Source organism: Polyodon spathula, chromosome 8, assembly GCF_017654505.1.
Source record: "Polyodon spathula isolate WHYD16114869_AA chromosome 8, ASM1765450v1, whole genome shotgun sequence".
In the NCBI taxonomy this organism is placed as follows: Eukaryota; Metazoa; Chordata; class Actinopteri; order Acipenseriformes; family Polyodontidae; genus Polyodon; species Polyodon spathula.
In genome coordinates this window covers 39,053,538-39,077,016 of record NC_054541.1, presented here as the reverse complement: position 1 = coordinate 39,077,016, position 23,479 = coordinate 39,053,538, and the positions used below count along the sequence as shown (strand labels likewise).

Here is a 23,479-nt window from a genome sequence, read left to right as displayed (position 1 = left end):
CGGACCCAAAACCAAACCAAGTTTAAAATTCACACGCTGCAGCGATTGGCTGCCTCTGCTGGAGAAAATATTTCTTAACTACCGATAATTATTATTCCTGTTCTGCAATAAATTGAAATATGCTGCAATCAACCAAAAACAAATGTCCATTCTTCCAATCACCTGTATATTACTTACTATATTATTATATACAGCAGTAAATAACTTAGCATCAAGAAGTAGCTGGTCGGTTCGTGTTCTGAGGTGCATACGGGACATGAATGCAAATAAACGGTAAAACGTTACCTTTAGATTTCAGGGTCTCACCAACATGAAATTCCACAACAAAGATGTCGATTGTTTACCAATTAATCAAACACCTGATATATATATATATATAAATATATTTTTAAATCAGTCCAGGAGGCCTATGGCCTAAAAAAGCTGCAGCATCAGTTCCATTGTAGTCCGTGCTGAAATGTTGATCAGTGGAATTCAGTCAGACACAGCCCTTCCTCTCTTTTTCCCTCAGTGCAAATAAGCAAGCAGTTCCACAGTGCCAAGACATCCCATCTCCCCGCTAAACGTTCTCTCGCAAAGACACTGGCCTGCTTCCAATGAGCACCGCACCACTATTTCATTCCCAACAGCTTATCGCCTGAAGCTCCGACCCCTTTGCCTGTGTGACACTGGCGCAGAGAAATGCTCTAAACGTAAGTGAAGACCCAGAGAACATGCCATTACGCGGTACCACGGTAGCTGATGCGGTGCGCAACTAGCGTTCCAGGTTTTGCTTGCTTTTTTTTTTTTTCGACTAAACGGTTCACGTGCAAACAAAAAACACACTTTAAGTGAAATTAATCCAATGTGGGGGAGGGTAATTGGAAAAGAGGGGGAAAAAAACCCTGCAGCTTCTGAAGCAGGATGGTGTACTCTTAAGCAAAGAAGCTGCCGAAGAACAACCTCCTGGCTGACATCTGGATTTGCAAACTAAAGCCAAAATGCAGTATAGTGCAGGGAGAGAGTTGTCTACTTAAATAAAAAAAAAATAAAAAAATATTTGAGGTGTTGGCTTTTTATTCTAGCAGTACTGCCTGTTTTAGATGCAGCATTGGTATAATATAAAGCAAATGTTTAAACATTTATAAGATTACTATGAGATTAATCAAATTGATTACACTGGTAATACAATATTCAAATCTTTTAAATGTATCTTATACATTGCCTTTGGTTCCAATTTGTAGTTACTGTAATTATAAAAAGCAGGTATCCCTGTACTGTGTAAAAAAATAAATACAAATTAAATAGGATTCTAACAGGACATGATTAGTTTTCATTTCAGTTCTTATCACATATTCTATACAGTTACATTACTTTACATTTTAACCTTATTTTTTCAAACTTAAAAACAAAACAAAAAAAAAAAGATAAATCTTGCTTGCTTGGACTATCATCTGCCTCGTAGACAAACACACTTCTGGCTGAGAGTCAGCTATTTTAACACTCCTGCTACTGAAATAAATCATATCAACCAACTATAGTACATCTGTACATGATCATCAATACACCATTAGCAGGCAGTAAAGGTGCAACATTAGTGTGACTTAAAATCAAGACAAATAGTGCCAAGCAAAGCTAGCTATTACTAGTTGCAGTTTCCTCTAGGAAATCACTGACTGTGCCGAGCCCATAAAAAGCCAAAATAACAAAGAGGAGGAAACCAATCAATGAGCTTTGGCAAACTTCTTGTTATTATTCAATAGCATACTGACTCAGCTGCAATGTAGGTTGTTACAGTGTACCAAAGTGATTTAAATAAATAAATAAATAATTGGTTTTCTTGTCAATTTTAAGACAAGATAAGAAAATGCCTTAGGGTGTTGTTCATGTGGAGAAATAACTCAGGGGAAAACAACACATAATGTATTGCTATTTGTGAATATTCAGATGAGCTGAGCCTATCTCAAGACCAGTTTATAAGCCCAGATGTGATAACAGATTTGAATCATTGTGTTTAATAAACAGTTAAACTAATTAAGTATATGTTTTCTATTATTCCTACATTCTAAAATAGTCAATGCAGAATATCCTGCACTGTAACCCCCCTCTTCAGAAAAACATGTCTGTCACACTATGAAGACTCTGTAGCCTTTAACCTGACCCTAATGCCAGAAAAGGTCATTCCCAAGAAATTCTATTAGAGCCTCTAGCTACAAAGGTTACAATTACAAAACCTACTATAACAATGCAAAGAATAACAAAGAATAAACAAGATCATGTCAATTAAAAACAATATAGAAAAAAAATATTTAGACTATTCCGTCTGCAAAAGAGAAAACAATATAATAAAGTTAGAAGTAATTTTAAAAACTGAATTTCTTAATAACACCGTTTGCAGTCGTGTGTTTGGAAATGTAACCAGAATCATGCATGTCGACAATATTCCTATTATTATACGTGTAGTGCATGAACAAAACAAGTGAAATTAAACACCCTTTGTGAAGATCATTCTCAGTTTACAAAGTCAAGTGTTATTTTATTTAATCTTGTGAGGGTGGGCAAAAGGGTCAAAGAGTAAGCATGACAGTATGGAGGTACTATGGGGGTGACTGTGGATAGGAAGAAATGCAATGTGACTATTGGAGCCACAACAAACTATAAAGAATCACAAGCTTACATTCAGAGCCTCAGGGCCAGTGCCAGGATTTACTTGCCCCCCCCCCCAAAATGAGTACAAATCATGTGTGATTTTTTCAGGCCAAGCAGCTAGATCATAAAAATCACATAAAGGTGACTGACTAGGTACCGGTTTTACAATACATGACTCAGTACCTTGTATTTTCTGTGGTTTTACATTTCCAAAATCCAATGTCTCTGATTGACGTCTTTCCTCTGGCTCAACCGTTGTTTATTTTTCGTGGGAGGAGGAGGTTGGCAGTTCTGTTGCTGCACTACACTTCCATCTGCTGTTGTCGTCCCACTTTTAAACCATTTACTGTACACTTTTTTTTCCATTTTCTGAATCTTTGGGAAAATTCTACCTGTCTTTTCTGCTTTGCGCTTTGAACAAGCCGACTTGCGTTTTGATGGCATATTCGATATACCGTACGTTATTTACTTACTACCACAACTGTGGCAAAGTTAGCTTACTTCCACCGAGTTTTTTTTTTTAATTATTTTTTTAGTCTATTATGGAAAATTGGGGTGTGATACAGGAGTTCGCACAGAGAATTAACGTTGACCGATAGGCCTATGTGTTTATATTTTTCAGAAGTATTTGTGATTATATACCTTGTTAGTAAACTGTTTGTTATAATCTTTATACCAAGCAGCTGTGAAAGAAATGAAACCCCCTGTAAATGGAACAGTCTGTTTTTTAATAGACATTGACCTATTATAAAGTTTCACGCTGAGTCCCGCCTACGTAGCTCTGATTTGATAATGTGTGTTTTGACTGACAGTACAGCTTTGCCGCAGTTTATTTTTGAACCACAGGGAGAACAGTTTTTTGTTTTTGTTTTACGATAATGGACTTCGGGAAAAAAACAAAAAAAAAAAGACTGGTATGGGCAAAGATATTCTAGAATATCTTTGGTATGGACCCCAGCACAGGCTGGGCCAGGGTGCAGTCGCATCCTCCCCTGACACCGGCCCTGCAGAGCCTCTCTAATCATACAAAGGAAAACAAGAAAGCTATTCTGCAACATAACATATACAGGTTTAAAATTGGACTTAGTGGACATATGGCTATAATTAGACTTGAGGTGCTTGTATTAATTAGAAAAATACACTCCATAGTTGGAACAACATCAAGCAAAGATCAGTAGAGCTTCAAATTTGGCTCTGTGTAAATACAATTCCAGCCATTAAACCTGGGCCAATCTTACTTAAGGCACCAACGGCAGCATAACTTGGATTAAGTATAAAGAAATCCAACAATAAAGACCAATAATCAGGGCTAACTGTATAATAGTTTTATTTCTCCTCCAGTACTGGCTGTAAACTAGTAATACTTCATTGGCATGACTTAACACACTGCAGCAGGCAGAACCCTGGCCATCCAAGATAAACATATCCAGATGATCTCTATTTTTTTTGATATACCACTTATTCCCCCTGGTTGGCAGCTTCCATAAGTAAGTGGTTTGTAGGCTGCTGTCACAAGGCCCCTGTTGTTTGACTAAAAATGCGAGCAGGAGGTTAAACGTTTGAACCACGGAAACCCAGAATGCAATGGGGCTTATTAGAAATGGATGTGAATGTCCAGGTTCTCATGACACTTCATAGAACAGGAACATTCTACAATAAATTTCACATGGGGAGACCCGAAATGCAAATGTTGCACGGTCCCCCCCCCCCAACCAAAGCCTGTTCCAAATAAAGATTAGCACCGTAAGGGTAAAAAAAATAAAAAATAAAAAAGTTACAAATCAAATAAAACTGGAAATCAAGGGAAATTGTTACAGCAGGAATGTAGAGAAGATGTTGATAATTCTTTAAAAATAAAAAGCTGAATAACAAAGCCAAGAAGCACGTGTTAATTCCAGCATAGTATCTCAAAACAAGGAAAGCATAATATTTGCATACTACCAGGCCTGGGAGTTAAACATGTAGTTCTGGTTTCTCATTGTTTGGAAATGTGGAAGGGGTGAAAACTGGAGTATTGAGGGGATTTGACAGGCAAGGGCCCCTCTGTGGTGTTAGTAGAGTTCTACAGTAGGGTAGGGGATAAAATGATCAGCAATTGGCATAGATAATTACGAGAAAAATAAAATCATAATAATTGCTAGTATATATAATTAAAAAAAGAAACTTAAAACAAACAAACAAACAATCAAGTGGTACCTTTTGGATATAGAAGCATTGCAAGAAAAAAAAAAACACATTTTAACATGACAAAAGTTTTTAATTGTATAGAGTAGAACAGCAATCTGTTTCCAGTTATGCCTTCAAAAGCAAGCGAACTTCAAACAAAACCCTGTCTCTGAGATATTTTCATAGCCAAATCTCCTGTTGTCTAATTTTACTGCTTATCTTTATTCTCAACACAGTAGTGCCCAGATGGTTTCCAAAATTAAATTATATCCCCTGCCAGGACTATAGTTTTTATTGATCCTAGTAAGTTTTAACAAAATAGAAAGTTTAACTAATTTGGATTAATTAAGGTTATCACTGACTCAACCTATATGAGTCAAACTGGGATCCCAAGGAATTATTTCCTTAATCATAGTTAATATTACACCACACTAAAAGATAGCCTTCTAACTTCACAAAAGTATCATATGGAAACCACCATATATCATGAACTATTGAGCCATTCCATGAAAAGTGACAAGTCATCGACATCAGACTAATAGTAAACCCGAGATTTTGTGGTGATGGGTCTGTGCTGCTGTAAACTCTTGGACCTGCTAGTAGTTGACATCACTATAACAAATATAATATCTTCTTGGAATGGCCCCAGTATAAATGATATGGTAAATGTTCTGTATTTAAGTCACATTGACTAGGTAAGCCGAAGAGCCTACCAGCCCTACAAAGAGTCTGCACTCACTTGTTCTGTAGTATGCTGGCAGAAGGGATTTGATTGCTCAACTTTTGTACTTTGCAGCTGACTCAGATACCTTGATGACTAGTGAGTAAACTACTCATTTTTTAATGTACAACAGTGCTTCACTTTACAAAGAGGAAAAAATAAAAATAAATAAGTGGAGCAGATGCAAGGCATTATTAGGGAACAAGAGAAATCATGCTTTTTTTTTTTTTTTTTTTTTTTTTTAATTGTACTACACAACACATCTCACAAATAAACCCCAAATTTAACAGAAACTATCCTAATGTCAGCTTTTGTACAAAAGGTGTATAGTAACTAACTCATTTTTAAACTTACATACATAAAACAAACATTAGGGACAACGAATGGAACTCTGTTCGTAATAACACTAGCCTTTTGCTTTTACTGCTGTTTTTTATGACTATAGTATAGTAGCATCTGTATTTCCTTTATATCCATGTAGTGGTTCAACACAGACTTCACAACACATTAATTTAAATGCAAAGCACCTAGTATAAAGCTTACTAAAATAACCCTCACTCTTCCATTAAAGTCTAAACTATGAAATACAGTAAGGGGGTCATGTAGCCCCGAGTTATATTGAATACAGGGTATGACTTGATGGGATGTAGTGTCTCTTTGCATTTGCCCTCAACCGCAGAAGCATCAAGTGTTTACTTTTATGACAGGGGCCACTTCTGGCAAATATTCTAGAAACCAAAGCTATGTTAAAGGATTAATACAGACTTCCTCATCTTTGCTGAACATATCATAAACAAATATACTATACATTGTTATGGCTGGGTCCTTTTCCATAAACAAATATACTATACATTTTTATGGCTGTGTCCTTTTAAATTACAATGACTTGTGTTGCCTTGTTTTTCTTGTTCATTGATAGACCACAACAGCATCAACTTACGATAAGAACATATCACTTTTTTAATAGAGCAAGGTCTACAATACTTCTTTACAACTATAATAAATATTATCAGAGGCACAGGAAAAAACTAAACATATTTTATACCTTAAGAACCTCATCAGGAGACAATGCCATCTACTCTCTGTATTCAATTAGAAAATGGAAATGGAGAGCTCCTTAAACAGGACCAGCTGACATCTGTAAAAAGTAGAATGCTGGCTTATCAATTGTGTTTCATACATTCCTGGTAGCGGTACAAATCTCCTTCAGTGCTGAGAAAACGTTTGTGAACCCCAATGATAATTATGGAAATTCCACAGTTTTACCATGATAGCCTTCTTAAATCAAAACTTTCTTAAATATCCAATAAGGTTTATATTAACCAATTCCATGTCTTTTGAAACAAAATTATGTATGAATTAGACCAACAATGATTAATTAAGATTCAGTGTATGTGAAAAAGTAAGTGAACCCCTGGTTTTATCAGCTCAATTAAGGAGATAATTAGAATCAGGTGTTTAACTAATTAGGTAGATCTTCAGGGTTGAGTTTGGGAGGCCCCACCCTATATAAAGATGAGAAACTTTGTGAGTTTGGGCTTCACCATACAGGTGTGTGGAAACACGCCATGCCACAATCAAAGGAAATCTCTAAGGACCGCAGAAAAACAGTTATTGATGCTCCTCAGTCTAGAAAGGGTTACAAAACCATTTCTAAAGATTTGGGGCTCCACCAATCCACTGTCAGACAGATAGTCTACAAATGGAGAATGTTAAAGACCACAGTCACTCTACCCAGCAGTGGTCATCCTACCAAAATCTCTCCAAGAACAAACTGGAAAATCATCAAGGAAGTCACAAAGAACCCCAGAGTAACATCCAAGGATCTGCAGGCCACTCTCGCCTTGGCTAATGTGAGAGTTCATGACACAACTATCAGAAAAAAACAGGAATGGTGTTCATGGAAGGATAGCCAGGAGGAAACCACTACTCTAAAAAAGAACATTGCTGCCCCTCTGAAGTTCACAAAAGAGGACATAGATTATCCACAAGACTTCTGGAACAATGTTCTCTGGACAGATAAGTCAAATGTAGAACTTTTGGGCCTTTTTGAGAAATGTTAAGACAATGATCCTAAACATACAAGTAGATCTACAAAAGAATGGCTGCAGAAGAAGAAATTCTGCATTTTAGAATGGCCTAGTCAAAGTCCGAACCTAAACCCCATCGAAATGTTGTGGCAGGACCTGAAGCGAGCTGTCCATGCAAGAAAGCCCTCAAAAGTCACCGAGTTGAAGCAGTTCTGTAAGGAGGAATTGGCCAAAATTCCTCAAAACCGATGCGAGAGACTGACCAACAGTTACAGGAAACACTTAGTTGAAGTCATTGCTGCTCAAGGGGGTTATCTATTATTAGGACTTGGATTAAGATCTAATAACATTAAGTTTGAAATATGTGAAATATGTGAAAATCCTAAGGGGTTCACAAACTTTTTTTCAATGGCACTGTACATGCTGTAGCCCCTGGAGGTGTTTCTAATGATGTGGCGGTAGTCACAGTACTGGTCTTATGGATACAGCTTTCTGCATGTGTATTGTCATTAGCAGCCTCCAGCCTTATAGTAGGTATAAGGGATAATATTCTTCTTTCAAATACAATGCTGTAAAATAAATGAAAATGTTTCTTTCTGGTGTATAATCCCTTCTTGTGTGGCAGGTCACATGTTGTACCAGAAAGTAACAGTGTTGTCATTTAAATTACTTCATAGTCCAAATTAAGTATTAAACACAAATAAAGAAACAAACAAAATGTTGACAGTGTAAAAATGTTGACAGTGCTAATAAGAGATAAGAACATGTTTTTATTAACCCTAACCCTTAGCTAAAAAAGAAATATGTTTGTTAACAGTTAAAAAACTACAAAACTATAATACAAGGATAAAGGCTATATTTGCACCCTGAGCCATTTGAAAAAAAAAAAAAAAAAAGTATAATACCACAGTAGTGACATCAAAATGGCATATTCCTGAGTCTAGAAGATTATACTTGACCTTTGAAACATATTTGACTCCTGTGCACTTTCAATCACAAAATATTTCATTTTCAATCACTCGACAATACCCACAATTCGTGGTTTTTAGGCACTTCTAACAAATCTGTCTCTGTGAAGAATTACAATCATCCTTCACCAACAGGAGCACCAGCCAAGCAAGCAAGACAAATAATCTTCGACTCTGAAAACATACCCTATTGAAACACCTTTTCCTTAAAAATTATTTCTTTGCAGTTCATTGTCTACTCAATTTAATTCACCATGCCTGAATCAAAAAGAGAATTATATTTAAGATTATTTAACATTGACTCAATTTCCATTATTGTTATTCATTAAATTCACTTGTAATCTGAACCTTGACACCCGTTTATTATCTTTTTTTTATTACAGATACTAATATCCATGTATTATTAAAAAAAAAAAAAAAAAAAAAAAAAAAATAGATGGGCTTCAGCGAGTTTAAGGAAAATAATTCCATCTCAGGTTTCTGTGACAGTTTATAAACTACTCTATCTAATGGTCTCATGATGCCACATAAACCCTAGATGGAATTATTTTCTCTCTGTTGAAAGTTTTTTTTTTTTTTTTAATGTATTCATAATTAAAACAACTAGAAAAGAGAACACAAGTTTAATAAGGTCTTAATGACAGTGTTAATAACTGCCATGTAAAAGATTTTGTTTTGATCAATGATCTAAAAAACCAACGATAAGAAATGTAATGCAGCTTAGCATTCTTCCTCCAACAGCAATTGTGAAGCTCACAGTTCCCCAGAGATAATTTTGCATGATCATGTACTTTCATTGTTATGCTTCAGGATAAGTTAATATCAAATGCAAACTCGAGGCACCCTAAAAGTATGTTGTTTTGTGTGAAGAAACACTATAGTCCTTTAGAAAACCATCTTTTTTGACATGTAAAAACACAACTGCACATCTATACTGCATGTTTGTGTTGATTTTTCTTTTGTGTTAAAAATGGCCATACTTAAAAATTCATGGTTTAATAATCTCATCATGTTCAAACCACATATGCATTTTGACAAGTAATTCTTTTGGTTCTTATAAATATTTTTCAGTTGGTTTCTCACAGTAAAATATACCTTTTTAACAAGCCGTGTGGTGATTCATTATATGGTGCTTGCTGCATATAATATTAAGTTGAGGTACTTGTATTTAATATCCTGCTTTATTAGGCTGGCTGCTTTCCCTGCTGTACGGTAAGCAGTAAGCAGTACCCAGCTACAGGAAACGGAAAGCCTGAAGGAGTTTTCCTGAGTGCATGATTAAACTGAAGCCCCTGCATGAGGGACTGGCTTGTGTGCCCTTGGTAAACAGCCTTGAAAATGCAGAGAATGTAAAGCAGTAGTATTCTGATTCAGAAGAGAATATGTCTTTTATTAAATTCCAGGAATACATTATGCACTCACAATGCAGGCCTTATATAAACAGTTATTTTGGCTTGTGCTCCTGCAAGCTCTGTAAAATGAAGTGGCCTTGTCTTTTTCCTCTTACTCTTGTACTGTATACACTATAGAAAAAAAAAAACAACAACAAACCTACAGCATTTACAGCAGCAGACTGCTCTCAGGTTGCACTTCCCTGATGAGTCCTTATATTCAAAGACTTTTTTGGTGAGAAATGACATCTATAAACAAATCCGTTCTTCCTTTATTTCAAACTCAACATATTCTTTAAATTTAAAACCAGATAGAATGTTTATGTTAATTTTGTAGTAGACACAATCCTTTAGATTTTTAAACACTGTAGGAAGCAATATAATTAATTGCTTCTGGGTCAGGGAAGTCATACTGTATATAACAGTTTCATAGGTCTGTAAACTTCCTTTTAAAAACATTGATCTTTATTACCGTCTCTATTAATGCACTGTTGATGATAACAGAACAGTATAAGTTGAGTGCCTCTGTTGAAGTTTTTGCACAGTTCTAAAGCAATTACAATAGAACAATGCCATTACCTGTAATTTACCACAGTGTACAGTATTGTACTACAATATGTCTGAATTGTATTGTTTTAGTTTATTAGTACTATGACAATCCCGCTTAACAGCATTTTCCTGTTGTAGATATGCTAAATGCATACACATTTTCACAATATCAGTTTATTTAATTACAATTGCGACTACCTCCTTGAACTAGCAAATTATCATTACAGAGTTTCATGGATCTAAATGTCCTGTATGATCTGTCAGCTGGAAACCTGGCACATGCTGTCTCTAATAGAGCTCCCTAAGGTGCTTTAAAGATCTTTGTAAACTTGCCTTGCCAAATCTCTAGGGATCCAAGTACAGGATATATGAAAACAGTAATAGGCAGTGATTAACATTAAGCATTATAGAGAATAAATGAAATAACGTGTGTGTGTGTGTGTGTGTGTGTGTGTGTGTGTGTGTATATATATATATATATATATATATATATATATATATATATATATATTATATATATATATATATATATATGTGTGTGCGTGCGTGCGTGCGTGCATATATATATATATATATATATATATATATATATATATATATATATATATATATATATATATATATATGTGTGGCAGAATAGGGGGTAGAGGAGAAAAGATGTTGTCTAGGAGGGTGCTGCAGGACTACATTCCCCAGAATGCTACAGACGGGAGCCAGGACAAGGTTCACCTGGCTCTAATTTTAATGAAGGACACCTGCCTGTGATTAGCAGGCAGGTATTTAAACAGGTTTGGTCGTTTGTTCAAGGCTGTCTGTGTGAATCTTTGTGTTATAGAATTGGTCAATCTGTATGATAGTCTGTGTAATATAGGGCAGCTGGCTCTTTGAGCAATATATATATATATATATATATAATATATATATATATATAGATATATATCTATATATATATATATATATAATAATTTAAGATGTGACAAAATAAAAAATCCATTAGCCCACAGTGAGCAGGGGCATGAAGTGGTAACAGTGCTCAGACACTATAATTAAAACAGACAGCTCTGAACTAGGACAATGTAAGACCAGGAATGCCATTCAAAGGGAATTAAATGGATATTTTGTGAGGAAGATGCTAAAACTTAACCACATAATGGTTGTCATATAAAGGACAAGTAAAATGGATGACATTAGTTGAGCCACACAAGTTAGCCACCCATGCTTTTTCAAAGAACACATTATGATAAAGGAACCTGTAATTGCCCAAGAACGCATTTAGAATGAACAGTTTCAAAATAATACATGTACCATATGATTGATTTCTCCCCAAAGGATGAGCGTAATAGTTAATTTTAGATGCCAATTGCTTCTTCGTTTTCTGGGAGATACATATGTCCAAAGTGAACTGTCAAATGCCAAGCTCAATGGCTTTCGTTTGTCACGTAAACATTAGAAAGTTTCATAAAAGTGTTAGCTTATGATGATATTACATTACCCAGGGCAGTTTGGGAATTACAGAATATGAAAGCATTCTATGTAGGGTCAAGGCTAAGTCCAGGGTTTAAATCTTTATGACCATTTACTCTATTCTGCTTTAACTCTTTTTTTTTATTTTATTGAGCTTTACTTCTCGTAACAATTCTGTATAGCTAGCGGTTATCTTCAAATCCAAATGCCCTATATAAATTGCAAGAAAAACCATACATACACTTAAATCTATTCTTTTTTCTAAAAAAACAAACAAACAATAAAACAAACATTTAATATATTTTCAATACAAGACGATACAATGACATTTTCTAGAGCAAAGCATTTTTGTTACCGGTCCAGAGCTTAACTGAGTGGGATTCATTTCACTGAGTTGTAAGGCGCTTCCCCCATTCACAAAATTCAATCAGGCTCTGCACTTTCCTGGCATAGTTTGTAATTACTCAGTAGCCCTGCATTCATTCTGCTCTCCTTCATGTTATTTATTTTTGGTCATGCATTACTGGCTATAAACAATTGATATTTATTTCTCACATTATTCTCATATATATTTCTTATACACAGCTACAGACTATGCATGCCTACTGCACCATTTAACTCACTTGCTTATAACTTAAGATAAAAGTATTATTATTATTATTATTATTATTATTATTATTATTATTATTATTATTATTATTATTGAAAATTTTAAGCTTGTCACAATCATCTTCACAATCATCTTTTAATCATTGCTCACTGTTTTTTTGCTGCAGCATAGAGGGGGTAAAGGAATCACTCAAAGGTATTGACAGGAATAATTAATAACATTAGCAACTAGCAGAAGACTTTTAAGAAAGCAATCTTGTCTTAAATCTTGACAGGAAGCATGTGCATAAAACAACATAACTCTAGCCTTAAGATCATAACCTAAATGTAATGCAGTTGATTGAATTCCACTGAAGAACTACTGTATAGGGTGCAATACATAGTTTACAAGTAGACTTTGCTTAATGCTAAACAAATTACAGTATACCTAACAAAAAATATACAAAAGAATGCTGCTGCTGTAGAGAGTAAGCCACAGAAACAAGTGCCAAGAAACACAGATGCTGAAATTAATAAATATATTAATTATTTAAAAAAAATAATAATACGAAATTGTGTAATGGAAAGCAAGCTGCTTTTTTTATTATTATTAATTGCTTTAAAAGGTTGCCCAGGCATCTATCTGGAATAAACAGATAGGCTCAGTGACTTCCTCTTGATGTCATCAGTATGCTGTCCAGGGAAAGGTTAGAGTCTTGTTTGACATTACGTCCTAATTAAGGCCTATCACATCCCATAGGGTAGCTCTTATTCATGGACAAGGCTGTCGGCTGGGGGTGGGGGAGGGGGTCACATTTCATATCTCTTAAAAAGCTTAAAAATCCTGCACACTGTTAATGGATTGTCATGTTTTGTTTTTATTGATTATGGAGATCCAGTTTAGCCCATTTTACAGCTAACCAGAACTAAGATATACGAATGAATAGTAAATCAATGCTTGAGATTTTAAATCACAGCCACATGGCTACTAGTCTCATTAACTACTTCATTCATGAGTATTTATAGATTCTGGGGCCATGCATGGTAAAATAAATACAGCAAGTTTAAAATACAAAAAAATAAAAAAGATTGTATTTATTTATTTCTCATTTAGAATACAGTACAGTAAGAACGCCTGCCCTTTTTTTCTAGAATAATTAAATTACAGTACAGTGCAAACACTGTCAATCTTTAAATATATGATGCCATTCCCCAACACAATATATGTTTCCACAAGGATTTATCTAAATAAAAAAAAGTCAATTTGTTATATACACCGAACAAAAATATAAACGCAACATGCAAAGTGTTGGTCCCATGTTTCATAAGCTGAAATAAAAGATCCCAGAAATTTTCCATACGCTCAAAAAGCTTATTTCACTCAAATTTTGTGCACAAATTTGTTTACATCCCTATTAGTGAGCATTTCTCCTTTGCCAATATAATCCATCCACCTGACAGGTGTGGCATATCAAGAAGCTGATTAAACAGCTTGATCATTACACAGGTGCACCTTGTGCTGGGGACAATGAAAGGTCACTCTAAAATGTACAGTTTTGTCACACAACACAATGCCACAGATGTCTCAAATTTTGAGGGAGCGTGCAATTGGCATGCTGACTGCAGGAATGTCCACCAGAGCTGTTGCCAGAGAATTGAATGTTCATTTCTCTACCATAAGCCGCCTCCAACGTCATTTTAGAAAATTTGGCAGTACGCCCAACCGACCTCACAACCGCAGACCACGTGTAACCACGCCAGCCCAGGACCTCCACATCCGGCTTCTTCACCTGCGGGATCGTCTGAGATCAGCCACCCGGACAGCTGATGAAACTGTGGGTTTGCACAACCGAAGAATTTCTGCACAAACTATCAGAAACCGCCTCAGGGAAGCTCATCTACATGCTCGTCATCCTCTCCAGGGTCTTGACTTGACTGCAGTTCGGCATCGTAACCGACTTCAGTGGGCAAATGCTCACCTTCGATGGCCACTGGCACACTGGAGAAGTGTGCTCTTCACGTATGAATCCAGGTTTCAACTGTACAGGGCACATGGCAGACAGCGTGTATGGCGTTGTGTGGGCGAGCGGTTTGCTGATGTCAATGTTGTAAACCAAGTGCCCCATGGTGGCGGTGGGGTTATGGTATGGGCAGGCATAAGCTACGGACAACAAACACAATTGCATTTTATCGACGGCAATTTGAATACACAGAGATATCGTGATGAGATCCTGAGGCCCATTGTCGTGCCGTTCATCCGTCGCCATCACCTCAAGTTTCAGCATGATAATGCACAGCCCCATGTCGCAAGGATCTGTACACAATTCCTGGAAGCTGAAAATGTCCCAGTTCTTCCATGGCCTGCATACTCACTAGTCATGTCACCCATTGAGCATGTGTGGGATGCTCTGGATCGACATGTATGACAGGTTGTTCCAGTTACCGCCAATATCCAGCAACTTCACACAGCCATTGAAGAGGAGTGGGACAGCATTCCACAGGCCACGATCAACAGCCTGATCAACTCTATGCGAAGGAGATGTGTCGCGCTGCATGAGGCAAATGGTGGTCACACCAGATACTGACTGATTTTATGATCCACACCCCTACCTTTTTCTTTTTTTTTTTTTTTAAGGTATCTGTGACCAACAGATGCATATCTGTATTCCCAGTCATGTGAAATTCATAGATTAGGGCCTAATGAATTTATTTCAATTGACTGATTTCCTTATATGAACTGTAACTCAGTAAAATCTTTGAAATTGTTGCATGTTGTGTTTATATTTTTGTTCAGTGTAAATTAAGCCTTTAGCCTTTTTGTCTCTTGGCAAGCATACAGCAACATAGGCTAGGCTGGGTATGTATTTTCCCATCGTTAACAGTTGTTATGCTCCCAAAATTGAAATTATGACTAAAAACATCCTTTTGGTAAGATGTAAATGACCCATTACTTTTCAAATACTCACAGTTTTCACTGAAATATTTTGATAGAATGAAGTGCAAAGGGCCAAAACATTCAAACTGCCTTCCAACAGGCCAAAGTAAACAATAATTAATCAAGTGAGAAATCTTGGGCAACTAATGAAACCACAATCACATTGTTTTCTGTAACTGCCTTCAGTTAAGTTATATGCCCATATAACAGAAACATGCTGAGGGTATAGGTAAACAAATAAGAGAAATCTAAATTTGGTACTTTTATCATAAGAAACGCTCAAGTTCATGCTATTCTGGGAAAAAAAAAAATCTAAAAATAGAACCAATGTGAAACCTCTTTCTGGAAAAAAGACATACTATGTAAAACAAAAGTTCATTTCATGGTTATGCAAACATAGCACTTCTCCTTCTACCCTTCCTCTGTCCCCGGTCATCTGACCCTAACTCAACCTAAGGGTGTGATGGAACATTCTGTCCTTTCTTCCACCTTTTGTAAGTTTTTCATATTGCAAAACTTCACCCCAATGATTGTTGGTTGATCCTGTTATCCTGTTTGGTTCCTTCATATTATAAAACCACTTGATACCTCAGTATTTATGGTCTCTAATAGTTTATGGTTTAACATAAACTGCTTACATTTTTCAAGAGCAATCAGGGTTTTAAATCTCTACCATCTCAAACAGCGTCTCCCATGTTACTTTAATATACAAATCCATCCATAATAACCCAAGTCCTAAAGAACAGATGTCTATTTTGATGGTACGGTATTTCTGTGTAAGTGAAATACACAAAAGAGAATACATTTTCCCACACTCTAGTTAATGATCATTTACTGTATGGTAGACAGAAACATGGAATATGACCAGAATACTCAATGAATACAAGTGAGCCACTATCTAACATCTCTCACAAACCTGACAACACCATGTTCACTGAAACCACAAGCAGGTCTTATTACTTAACATGAAGCTCACATAGTCATATTACTAGAGGGAGATAGCCGATCAGAATGATGAGACTTAATCTTGGCAAATTAACAAGTCAATAAAACTGTCAGCTACCTGTTGCTAATCTCCTAAAAACTAGGATCTTCTGTAACTCTATATGTGTAAAAAAAAAAAGATAGCCGGGAGAGGGTAGCTCTTTATTATTAAATGCACTTTCCTTTTAGAAAGGAGTTAGATTGTTCAAGGCACTGTATTAAACAAATAAGTTAACAAATAGGGGGTTCTACTATTAAACCGGGATGACAAAGAAATTACTCTTTAGTTTTAGCTGTCTTCGATCTAATCAGTGTAATACTAATACTGAATAGAAACCCACAGCTTTACTTCTGAAATGTGCTTTCACAAGCTATGTGCAATTTTCCATACTGCAACATGGAAACATTATCTATTACTATATGACAAGAGGAATCCCTATGCCATTCACTTTACCTGTGATAACTAACAACACAGTACAGCTTGGTGTAATACACCCCAAAAGGTACATTGACAGCATACTGACAGCCGTCTGTCACTGAGCTGAATTACTCATTCAGGTGAATTACTCATTCAGGTGAAGTCGAACTCAGAGTGAAAGTGGCACTTCCAATTAAAAAAAGTACCTTAAAACAAGGAAGACATACACTCTTATCATAGAAGAGCTATGCCAAAGGGGGACATTTTACTTAGACTGCCACTCAACAAGCCTACATGTATTGCTTCATTTTGTATTTAACAAATCCTACTTTTCATAGTCAGATTATTATTTTAACATTGATAAGTCAATATTTTGTATTATATATATTTAAATATATTATTACATGTGTAATAACTCATGCTGTGGCAAAAGTAGTCATGGTTACAGTAGCACTGGAAAAATAATGCAGACTATTGCAAGGCATTATTCTAACCCAGCAATTATAATAATAAGTAATAATTAAGTACTGTACTTTAATAGCTTAAATTAGTCAAATGATGTATTTTGTCTTTAACACCCAGGCAATATATTCAGTAAGGAGAAGATCACACAGATCTGCTGGTTAGAGTTAAGACAGGATATTTCAAATGTAATATGCCAGTTTTAAAATCAGCTTTACCAGAGACCCACAGTACCGTGCAAAACAGTGGGAAATGGCTCACCTTCCCTTGACGCATATACATTACAACCAGCATGTGCAGGACCCCATAGAAAATATGCACAATTGCATCAAAATGTCCCTAAAAAGTGGACCCAGTTCTCTCCCCACCTGGTATACTGCTCTTGAAATGCACCTTGGCCTCATCATCAGCTGCACCGCTCGCAGGTTCATAATCCGCCAGCTTCTGAGCGCCCTGGAAGTCAAGTTCCATAGCAGGCCATCCCTGTTATAAAAGATATCCTCAAAGCCGATCAACACGGCATCCATTGCAACTTGATATTGAAGGGATCAGTGGCAGCCAGATAAAACAGACAGGTACAGTGCACTCATACCTGGAATATTCCAGCCATTAATACAAAGCTCAAAAGTAACAAGGGATATCTTTACAGAAACGTTGTGTAACCTTTCTCTCCCACGCTGTGTGCTTTCTTCTCAAACAACATGAAAGCAAATTAGTAATGACAAAACCCCAAAGAATATTCACAAGAGTCGGCAGAGATGACTCCACTGAGATAACTCGAGTACTCCAAGTGAAAATGAAGCCCTTTGGGGAGAAGGCGGAGGCGTCCGTTCCTTGCAGAAGATAATCAGATGTCCTCACGCACACGTCTCGAGCTACTTGATACAGTATCTCCCTTCTTGGCTTTCCAAAAAGCAAATGGGGAACAAACTCAGCATCTTGGGAGGGTTTACAACTTCGTTTAGACTGCTGGGATCCCATCCAGAGTATTAAAAAGACTCAGTGCCAACATTCCCAGGACATTCTGTTATGCTGCTTAACCCTTTCCAGCCCACAAAAAAAACAGCTGTTCTTTACAACAGCAGTATGAGAAACTGTCTTTCAATGGTGACTGAAGTCTGCAAAATGGTTAACTCTTAAGAAGGCACACTAGGATGAAATGCCTAATATGCATGTTCACATTCTTCTGATTTAACAGCTGGAAATATCTCAGATTTAAGCCACAGAAACTGCAGGCACCATAACATTCTTTAACAGATGCCCGAGTGACTAGCATATTCACATTTCCGAGACAAATGGCTACTGTATAGAATGCATCTAGAAAAACTGTCAGCAGTTCTGCATGAATTTATTGATACTGGTACTTACCTACAGTCCTTAAATTTAGAACAAAAGCATAATAAGTATTTCATTCTATTTAGCCGCCTATCAGTCTCCAACGCCCCTTCTTTTTCTCTCTTGGTAAGTACAGTTTTCTGTATTTCTCCTTAATTATTCCTATCCTGCTGTTCCCTTGAGAAAATTACAAGCTACATAATGGGTAACACTGCTGGAAAATAACAGTAGTTAAATCTTAATTGCTTGTATTAGCATATGTTATGACGTTCATCAGTTCATAAGACTACTGAGAAGAATTTGCCCTCATGTATTGGACTGCACTGGAAGACAGAATCATGCAGTATAGTCCATATACTGTACAGCCAGTTATTATATCACGATCAAAAATCATTCTAGTATCGAGTCCTGTGAGAACTATCTGAAGTTATTCTTACACAGTAGCTATTTGATAATGCATACTTTTTTTAAAGCAGTCTTGTGCCTGCACTGGACATGATATGATTTCCTGTGGGAATTCTGCAGTGGCACTGGGGTAAATGGAGTGTGGTAACCAGCGGTGTACCACAGGGATCAGTATTAGGTCCTCTGCTATTCCTAATCTACATTAATGATTTAGATTCTGGTATAGTAAGCAAACTTGTTAAATTTGCAGACGACACAAAAGTAGGAGGAGTGGCAAACACTGTTGCAGCAGCAAAGGTCATTCAAAATGATCTAGACAAGATTCAGAACTGGGCAGACACATGGCAAATGACATTTAATAGAGAAAAGTGTAAGGTACTGCACGCAGGAAATAAAAATGTGCATTACAAATATCATGTGGGAGATACTGCAATTGAAGAAGGAATCTATGAAAAAGACCTAGGAGTTTTTGTTGACTCAGAAATGTCTTCATCTAGACAATGTGGGGAAGCTATAAAAAAGGCTAACAAGATGCTCGGATACATTGTGAAAAGTGTTGAATTTAAATCAAGGGAAGTAATGTTAAAACTGTACAATGCACTAGTAAGACCTCATCTTGAATATTGTGTTCAGTTCTGGTCACCTCGCTATAAAAAAGATATTGCTGCTCTAGAAAGAGTGCAAAGAAGAGCGACCAGAATTATTCCGGGCTTAAAAGGCATGTCATATACAGACAGGCTAAAATAATTGAATCTGTTCAGTCTTGAACAAAGAAGACTACGTGGTGACCTAATTCAAGCATTCAAAATTCTAAAAGGTATTGACAGTGTCGACCCAAGGGACTTTTTCAGCCTGAAAAAAGAAACAAGGACCAGGGGTCACAAATGGAGTTTAGAAAAAGGGGCATTCAGAACAGAAAATAGGAGACACTTTTTTACACAGAGAATTGTGAGGGTCTGGAATCAACTCCCCAGTAATGTTGTTGAAGCTGACACCCTGGGATCCTTCAAGAAGCTGCTTGATGAGATTTTAGAATCAATAAGCTACTAACAACCAAACGAGCAAGATGGGCCGAATGGCCTCCTCTCGTTTGTAAACTTTCTTATGTTCTTATGTTCTTATGTAAATATTCTTAGTCTCTCTCAGTGTTTTTTTTTTTTTTTTTTTTTTTTACAGTATTTATAACCAATATTTTTTATTTCAGACAGGCTCAGCATTCTGGAGCATCTGTCAATGGAGCATGCCCATGGCTAGACTGGTCTTGTATCTGTGACTTGTGCAGCTACACTAACTGCAGTTTCAAAGAACACATCGATAAACTCAATGTATTTTAAAACACACATTGATGATTAACTGCTTAAATGTTAGAGTCTGTTTTACTGAGGTATTGATGTATAGTCGTATCTAGGACTTGCACATAGACCTATGAAATTTTTTTTTGTGAACAATTATTTCTATTCATTTTCCAATTTTTCTCCCAATTTTGGAATGTCCAATTATCATTCAACCTGGCTTACCGTTGCAACCCCTGAACTATCTCGGGAAAGACAAGCACCCATGTCCTCCAAAACAAGTGCCGTCAGCTTTTTTTCACTCTGCAAGCCTGCTGGGCAGCTATATCCAGAACTTACAGTGTCGGGTGAGCACGCAGTTCTGAATTGTGTACAGGCTGGCCTGCTGGCACCTGGCCAGCCACAATTAATGAAAAAAAAAATCCAGTAACTTATTTGCTGGTGGCCATCAACGGTTGAGAATTTGAAAACACATTTTCCCTGCTGGTTTCTTAGATTAGACCCAATAAACAGTTAACAATATATTTCACTTTTCTTGAGCCAGAATATCAGCAAACCAGCATTGCAAAAAATATCCAAATATTTTGAACTAGCAGGCTAAGCAGCTCTAACCAGGATAACACCATTGACAGAATTTCTGACAGGGTTTGTAGCAATAGTTTTTAGACTTTAATGAGGGAAGGGTTACATGTTTTATTTTTAGATGTGCTCTTTTTAAGGATAAACTATGTAAAATATGTATGAGGAGTAAGTCACTTCTATGGCAAGAAGATCCCTAGATGTTATACTGTATGCATAAGGTCCCCTGGAACCCTGGGAAAGTTCACAGAACAAACTGACCTCAGAATAAGGTTTTCCAGACCAGTGAATATTTTTATTACAACTATTCCCAGAGAAAACATATCCCATTACATTACTTCAAACTCATCAGGCAATTAATGTAATCCTTTTTAACCTAATTTACATTTTGAAGCTTTTACTATAAAACATAATATTCAGGTTTGTATGGCTTTTTAAATTCCATCTCCATTTTTTTTTTTTTTAAATACAACTTTAGCTTTTTGTGCCTGTGCTGTATTTCAGTCGTTCTAAAAAACATTCATAAAACATACTATTTGATTGGCAGACGATGACTAAGACAACGAATTAACATAGGCAGACAATAAAACCATCGTCAAGTGGTGGTACAGATTTTCCACTGCAGAATGGCACTGGTGACTAGAGAATGCTTTATTGTGACACATCAAGGATCAGCTGTTTCAGTAGGGAGCTGATCCCCTTGCACCACAGAGTAATGATTTTTCAACCCAGTTGTCCAGGGGTCTAAATTCACGAGAAGGATTCAATTCCCAAAACTAAATCATGTCGTCTGATAAGAGACAAGGCTCTGCCTTCAAGGAGCAAAGAATAACTTGAGAGGCTCTGTCACCATAAATTACACCTGACAGCCTATAAATACAACCTGCAGTTAATACCACCCTGCAAAGCAGACAGCAAAGACAGTCCTTGATGTCTGTCTGCATGTACAGTACAAAATTACAAGCTTAAAAAAAACAGCTTAAAATAATTGTTGCAATCAATGAATAAGAATTTTCAAGTAATTATAGGCAAGTGAAAAAGTATGACTATGTAGATTTAGTCTTTTACTTCAGCAATTCATACATTTTTGGTAAGCACTTTTAAATTATTTTATATCAAAAAAGTAAACATTCATTAAAAAACATTAAACAAATTTGTGAGACATAAAAAGACAGCTATGTAAGTTTTATAATAATATATTGTTATCTTGCCATATTCATATGGTTAAATTTCTCACATGCATATCTATTTCTTATTTCTTACATATTTTATAACAAGCAAGTCTAACCGAAATGTTCTGCAATCACACTTTAATTTACTGTTTGTTTACTGTAAGTGCAGTTGCTAAGGGAAGTTGTTAAACCATAAAACATATACAATTAAAATGTTAACTACATGCAATAAACCCTAAGACTCCTATGAACTAAAATAATAAATGTTTAAAATGCCATGCATCCAATGTGTGAACAAGCAGCCTTGAGATGGTATAAGTAGTTACTGCGTACAGTTTCAATTATCCAGAGTTTGGGAAATCATTATATATATTTATTTACACTGTTGCGAGCAACAACATTTTTTTTAAATTATATAACTCTTGGCAATTCATTAGACAAAAGATGAGATACTGTATTGTAAACATTTTGTCTCACGATAAGGGGGATGTTTCCTGTGCCAAACTTCTTCAAATTCTATTAACAAGACTGAGGTCAAGATGCTTAATTTTATTCATTTTTTGAGTACGCTGTGAACAAGGGACACCTAACCTGCCCAGCCTTTCTCCTGTGGCTATCCCAGATACAATACAGTAGATTTACCGAGTGCCAAACAATCTGCACTCATGCAAAAGGTCATTACATTTCATCGACTTGGTTTTGAGGTATCACAGAAATACAATAAACACAGAAGAGCTGTCTTAAATATCTGTCTATCGACATCAGTGATATTTGGGGGCAGTGTTTTTATGACAAGGATGTGAAGAAAGTCTGTCACTTCATTGCGGTTTTTCCCTGTGGAAATTGAGGCATTTAAGAATGCATAGAACCTCATAAAGCACGAGTCAGAGGAGGGAAATGAAGCCATCACTAACTAGCACTCTCCCTTCTGCTGTCACATGGGAGTCAGTTCAACTGTGTCACATACTCTGCCATACTTGGACCCTGCTAAACCAGAGCCACTGAAGACTTGATCTGTGACGCACTTTCAATGCTTTCCAACCAGGTTTCTCCACTTCTTTCAACACATAGACCTCTGGGCAACAATAGGTTCTGATGACGAATAAATTAAAAGAAGGAAAAAGCTGTTCCTCGATGACAATATACCTGAATTGTATTGCTGTATTATTTATTTTATATGTCGAAAAAGACAAAGCAGCCCCTATTTCTTACTATACTTTGTTGTTGCTTTTAAGGGTTGCTTACATTATGGTAATCATTGCAGTGCAGAGAGTAAAATTATTCCTACCAAGATCTCTGTATAACAAATCAAGACAACATTATGAATCTTAATTCAAGCCATGGTGAAAATCATAGTCTTCCTAATCAGTGGGATTAGGGAGAGTGTGTGTT

The 23,479-nt window shown here is 36.3% G+C and overlaps 1 protein-coding gene across 6 annotated transcripts in view; it reads right to left on the bottom strand.

The window, feature by feature from the left end:
• The window catches only part of LOC121319920 (FERM domain-containing protein 4A-like), a 138,352-nt gene that overhangs the window by 74,513 nt on the left and 40,360 nt on the right, over positions 1-23,479 (bottom strand). The window contains exon 1 of one of the 6 annotated variants that reach the window (XM_041257879.1): positions 17,673-17,974. The exons of 3 other annotated variants lie outside the window; for them this stretch is intronic. In XM_041257879.1, the coding sequence (XP_041113813.1) occupies positions 17,673-17,831 (159 nt within the window). In that variant the 5' untranslated portion in view covers positions 17,832-17,974. Of the gene's footprint in view, positions 1-285; positions 657-17,672; positions 17,975-23,479 lie in introns of those variants that run through there. 2 more of the 6 variants (XM_041257878.1, XM_041257883.1) reach the window with 2 other exon arrangements.